The sequence below is a fragment of the Dipodomys ordii genome, unplaced genomic scaffold (assembly GCF_000151885.1).
Source record: "Dipodomys ordii isolate 6190 unplaced genomic scaffold, Dord_2.0 Scaffold82, whole genome shotgun sequence".
Classification (NCBI taxonomy): domain Eukaryota; kingdom Metazoa; phylum Chordata; class Mammalia; order Rodentia; family Heteromyidae; genus Dipodomys; species Dipodomys ordii.
The window spans coordinates 10,907,666-10,913,665 of NW_012267298.1; the positions used below are offsets into that span (position 1 = coordinate 10,907,666).

The following is a 6,000-nucleotide window of genomic DNA, read 5'->3' on the forward strand; positions in this document are numbered from 1 at the left end:
TCCCTCCCTTACCCTCAGCTGCAGAGGGCGGGAGGAGCTCAGAGGAGCAGGCAGGCCCTGCGCACTGGAGGCCCTGAGTCTGCTCAGTAGCACAGCAATAAAAACAAATAAATGTCAGAAAAATCCAATTAAAGCTAGAGGCTGTACTATTTTTCATGACACGATCAGAGAAAAGAAAATATTTAGTACTTTTTTGTGATTTTGGTCCTATTTGTGTGGCTGATGGGAAAGAATGGTTTAGTATTCCAGTTCATAAACCAGTTACAAAGAAACATTATACTCAAACCCAACGAGAAGCAAGCACTGAAAAAATAGTTTGCTATTAAAATCCCAAGGAACTTTGAGAAAGGCAATCTCTTTTTTTATGAGGGGAGTACTGTGCAGAGTTAGAAGTCTTTGCATAATTAAACAACAGCTCCCATTCAGGACTGCACTGAAGTATCCTGGGGTGAGGGCCCCTGCATTACAGGCATCCTGTGAGCGCAATCACACCCTCTGCAAAGTGCCTAGGTGGCAAAGCTAAAGCTCAAGTCACAGCCAAGTGTTACGAGCAGGCTCTACATAGGAAGTTAAAGTTGCAGTGCAGTGCATGGGTTCAGAAGAACCGGAGACAAATCATCGGTGCTGACTTTCTCCATCTGAACATTCTTACACTGAACCTGGGTAACAAGACATGCTTCTATAAGGGAGCTCAGGACTGGCCCTGCGGCTGGGTTACCTTCCACTGGATGAAGGGAGGGCTGAAAAGTTTGAACGTTCAGAAGCAGAGCTGTAGTGCAGCTCCGTGGTAGAAAATGTGTGTACCTTGCTGGGCCCTGGCTCCATCCCTAACACCACAAACAAGAAGCAAAGTGCAGGCATGCCTGTGTTATGCAAATGTGCATTATCTTCGTATGTGCGCACTGTCTGTAGCCATCATGTCACTGCAGACATAAACATGATATGATACTCATTGGGGGGGGGGGGGTTAAACACCCGTGCAGAGGACTGGCCTCATGAATTAGAACATGAGTGCTTATGTGGGAGAGGCTTTCCTGGAAGGCTCCAGAACACCTGCTTTACACTTCCAAGTGGAATAAAGGAGACACAGTTTGGACCTCATCAACTAGCTGTGTGATGCTGGACCAATGACAACCTCTCTGAGAAAGCCTCTTGCTCACAGAATTGACTCGCCACCCGGGCCCTCTGCCTTGGGTGCAGGTAGGGCAGGGTGGCTGGCTCGGCCTGACACAGGTTGTGCTAGTCCCCTCCCCTCCCCCAGCAGTGCAGAGCCTCACAGCACACTGCCTACTTGCCTTCACAGCCAGAGGGATCAAAGAGCCCGTATCAATGTTCAGAACGTTTGTTTCTTTAAGTCTAGTTGGGCTGGGAGGGAACTATTCCAGAACTATCCAACAGCCCTCCTCTCTCCCAACTCTCCATCTCCTCTCTCATCAGACACCCTCCCCCCCCCTCCGCCATGAGTCTGGGAATGCCACCTTGCCACCCTCCCCACTGCCCCCGCAGCTGCAAACCCTGCCCTGTCGCCCCTCACTCCCAGCCAGTGGCCGAGTTCCTCACAGTTCACTCCCCAAACCTACGGAAGCCCAAGTGTGGCCCTCTCTCCAAAACATTCCCCAGCAGGGCTCGTGGGCGCGGCCTGACCGGCAGCAAGCACCCAGCAACTAGGTGCTGAGCCCCTCGGTGAGGGCTCCGCTGTGGGGGGCAGTGGAGAATCAGGGCACTACTTGGTCTGTTCCTTGAAGGGCCTGGTGTCCAGGAGAGCCACTGCATATGGCTCTGACATGTCCGCAGGAGTGAGCAGGCAAGGACGGACCCAGACCCAGCTATTCTCATGGTGGCCTCGGGATCCGCGGCAGCCAACAGGTTCCCGCTCCTCCGTCTCCCAGGAAACAGCCCCGGCTCCCACACTGGCAATGCACTGCTTTCCTGGCGCCCCGCCCACTGAACCCGAGCAAAGGAAACAGAATGCAAGTGTTGGCACTTGGGCCAGAGCAGAAGAGAGGCAATGAGGCTCGCGGGGGCCAAGTGCGTGTGGGGACCCCGGGATCCGGGTCAGCGGAAGACTGATAGGCAGGGCTGACCACAGGCATCTATGACACGAAGGAGCACCACCCCATCGCCAGCTGTGACACGGCCTCATGGCCGTGTTGGCCATGTAGGGAGGCGGCAAGCCTAGGGCGGGAAGGCCTGCCGAGGCTGTGGGGAGCCCCCAGACCGCCCCCGGCTCTGCGTGCTCGCAGGCAAAGGCTCACAGGAAACAGCAACCGTGATACAGGTCCCTGCGTCCACGGCAACCCGTGATACAGGTTCACAAGGCCCAAGTGAACGTAGCTATTCAGATCTCGGACATTTTCCCTGAGCCCTCACAGAGAGTTTTGGAAGAGCCTCTGCCCTTCGTGGGGAGCAGCGGCTGAGTGGAGGAGAGTGGATGCAGGCTCTGGGAAAGCAGAGGAGAGGCGCAGGGCGGGGCGGCCCCCAGCACACGTCTGCACCTGCCAGCGGCCACCATGCACACCCCACAACCGCGCCAACCTCATGCCGGCTTCTCGCTTGAACGCCTGGGGCCAAGCGAGGCGCTGCTGCTGTGGCCCCAGCTGAACAGCCACGGAAACACCTCTGCAGCCCCCAAAGCCACTGCCACCGCACTGCAGTACAAAAATTAGTACAGGCTCATTTGTCACTAAGAAAAAAAAAGAGCAGGTATTTGACAAATATCAAATACCAATAGGTTAAAATGCTACAACTAAAGAACATGTGAAAATGAAACACACGGAGGTAGGCAGCAGTTAGCTGTTTCTTGGAAGCGGTGAAGGCAATGAAACCGCACGCAGGGAAAGCTAGCTACTTTGGGGGCAATCCATTCACAGCCTACCTTTTCAGACCCAACAACATACTCACAGGGCAGTATGAGAGAAAAAGGAAAAGAAAAGGAAAAGAAGAAGAACAAGCAAAATTAGAAACATACAAGAACAAAAAAGAGTGTTGATAGCTATATGTACAAAACCCACCCTTGGTTCCGATGAGAAACGAACACTCCCCAGCAGCCTAGGAAGGACTACCAGAGGGTGCCAAACCCAAACTGGGCGTGGTGCACACATGTCCCCGCAGCTCCACACTGGCAGGAGTACAGGCCAGGGCAACACTCTGAAGCCCTGCAGGAAACAGAAGCTGGAGTCCTGAGAGGCAAGGATCACCAGTGGGCAGAGCACGGATCAGACCGTGGCTCACCAAGCTTCTTTCTCAACTTTGAGGGACGACTGCTCGTAATCTCGAGTGGACATGCCCTTGAGGGCCATGATCTAACCCCAGGTGAACAGCTGGCAATGTCTGCGGCAGTGTTGGCAGGCTCCGCCATTCCTGTGGAACCCACTTCACTGGTGGAAGCTGACAGCTGACAAATGTCCCTTTGTTCATATAGCAAAGGACAAAGGCACTGGCCCGAGGGTGGGAGCAGAGCTCACTCCCAGGGGGCTCCCTCAGGGAGTTTCTGAGGCCCCGAGGGCTGGGCCACTCACTCCCCACCACCCTGATAGGCGGCTGCAGGGCTGGAGGAGCTCGGGGCTGCACAGAGGTAGGCATGGAGCTGGGAAAGGCTTTGCAGTGAGGCCAGAGATGGGCGGGAGGCTCCCTGGGAATGGGAGCGGCTCTGCTTTCTAAGCCTTGCAGTGGAGTGCTCCCCTGCCGGGGAGGGTACAGACAGGCCTGTCCTTTCCTAGAGCCAAAAAGAGCCCCTGCACCGCGTGGCCTGCAGTCTGACAGAGGCCCCCTCACATTCCCAACTGCCAGGCCCGGACTTGGCCTACTCTCTGTAGTTTTGTAACACTTCCTCCTCAGACATGCCACCAGCAAGAAAGTAACTACATGGTTGTGAGAAATTCCAGAAGCACAGGATTTTGTGGCAGGCACAGCATGGCGCGTCGTTTGATCCCCCTGGAGAGAAACCCCACCAAGAGGAGAATCAAGTGCGGGCGGCTGCCAATACCACCAGGCCAGTAAGGGGCAGTCACACCACCGGGCGGAGGACAGAGACCCGCTGGCAAAAGCTGCTGCCGGGCTTGTATCAGCCATAGAGGCAAAGATGGACAAAGAGGGAGTTCAAGAAGAGCTAATCTGCAGTTCTAGTCCAAGGAAAGCCAGGCAGCAGGAAGCCCTATCAGACTCTGAAACAGAGCGGCCACACTGCTCACATGGAGGGCTGTTTGGGGCGCCCTGGTGACACCCGTGGCATTGCTGGGGCTATCAGTGGTCTGGCACCTACAGAGAGTTGGGGGTCAGAGCCGTGGGTTCGGTTCCCACCCAGGGCCTGGTTCCTGCCAGTCTAGACTCAGTGCTTCCTTGTCAAGCAAAGCTGAAGGGGAGGCTCTGAGGCAGCACCAGGCAGCAGAGGGCAGCACGAACTCGCAGGGTCTCTAGCGGCCACGTTTATAAAGGACAGTTGAAATAGGCTTTAATAATACGTCTTTTAATCTGAAATGTGGATAAGGCCAAAAAAAGCAGGGGGGGTGGGCATTTTAAGTTTTTTTTCAGTAGGGAAATCTTCCAGTCATGTCCCGCTAGCCTAGTTTCTGGGGCTGGGGTGGGGGAGGCTGCTGTCTTAGCCAGCACCCAGGGGTCCCAGGGGGCCGTCACCGAGGGGAACCACTGGTTCCTGAGGGACCTTCCTCCAGAGGCCTCCCCATCCCTCCAACCTCACTCTGGTCACCCCGGTTTTTAAAAATCACTGGGGAATTGTTTGTTCTTTTTCAGTCATGGAGCTGAACTCAGGGCCTGGGCGCTGTCCCTGAGCTCTTCTGTTCAAGCCTGGCCCCCCACCACTTGGAACCACAGCTCCACTTCTGTTTTCTGGCGGCTCACTGGAGCTAAGAGTGTCCCGGACCTTCCTGCCCGGCTGGCTTCAAACCGCGATCCTCAGCTCTCAGCCTCCTGAGGTTGCGCCAGCGGTGTGGCACGCCCTGGGTCTGATGGCCCAGCTGGGCGAGGGAGCCCCGTCCTTTGCCGGGCCCTCGGCTGGGGCAGCCCCGGGGCCGGTCCCTCAGGACACCTACCTGCTATCTGTGTCAAGGCCCACGAAGTCCTTCTTCTCGAAGGGGACACAGAGGAGGGGGATCTTGTCCCCGGACTTGTCGGTGGCCCTGTCCAGGCGCTTGGACTCGAGCACGATGAAGAGCGACTCGATGAAGTCCTCGATGCGCTTCTCCACCGAGGCGCAGTCGTCGTAGCTGGGGTAGAAGGCCACGTCGGGGCGCGGCTGCTCGGCCACGTCGCCCCGCAGGCCGAAGACGAAGAGGCGGGAGTCGTAGAGCGTGGCCCCGTAGAGCTCCTTCTGCACCTGGAAGCGCTCCAGCGCGGGCGGCCAGTCGCGCGCCGAGGCGCAGTCGGTGACGGTGATGAGCCCCACCACCTTGCGGTGCGTCTGGAAGTCGCCCCACTCGTTGTTCTCGGGCGGGTAGTGGTGGCGGTAGCGGATGAAGAGCGCGCGCTGCGAGTCGCGCAGGCTGAGCTGGCTGACGGCGCTCACGCGCCGGTAGATGCGGAAGAAGTTCTCCTCCGACACCACGCCCACCGGCTGCACCACCACCAGCAGCGTCTGGTGGTCCTCGGCGCACTGCATGTAGTCAGGCACGCTCATCCTGGAGGCCTGCGGGGGAGGGGGGGAGGCCTTGAGCAGCCCGCTCCCGCGGGGCGGGGGTCCGGGGGTGCAGGCAGGGGGCCCCCTTTGAGAACCCCCATCCGGGGCTATCCCTGGACGTGACCACAAGAGGCCCGCCGAATCCACGCCAGACAGACCTTCCCTTCCTGAGAGGCCACGGCTGGCACCTTCCGCGCACCAAATCCCATCACGCACCTGCTCAGCATTCGGGGCGGGCTTCCCCAAGCGCCAGGCTCTGTGCGGATGGAAAGTGGGACGTGCACACCCTAGCCACGCCCCGGCCTCCACAGGCCCCACGCGTGCCCCAGGCCGGAGGGGAGTGTGGAGTCAGAGGAAGGACACCGCGC

At 57.7% G+C, this 6,000-nt stretch overlaps 1 protein-coding gene across 2 annotated transcripts in view; it reads right to left on the reverse strand.

The window, feature by feature from the left end:
* Nucleotides 1-5,632, reverse strand: part of Trappc9 (trafficking protein particle complex 9) — a 439,527-nt gene extending 433,895 nt beyond the window's left edge. For both annotated transcript variants that reach the window (XM_013025191.1, XM_013025190.1), the window contains exon 1: nt 5,049-5,632. In XM_013025191.1, coding sequence (XP_012880645.1) covers nt 5,049-5,632 — 584 coding nt within the window. The remainder of the gene's footprint in view (nt 1-5,048) is intronic.
* Nucleotides 5,633-6,000: the final 368 nt, after the last annotated feature.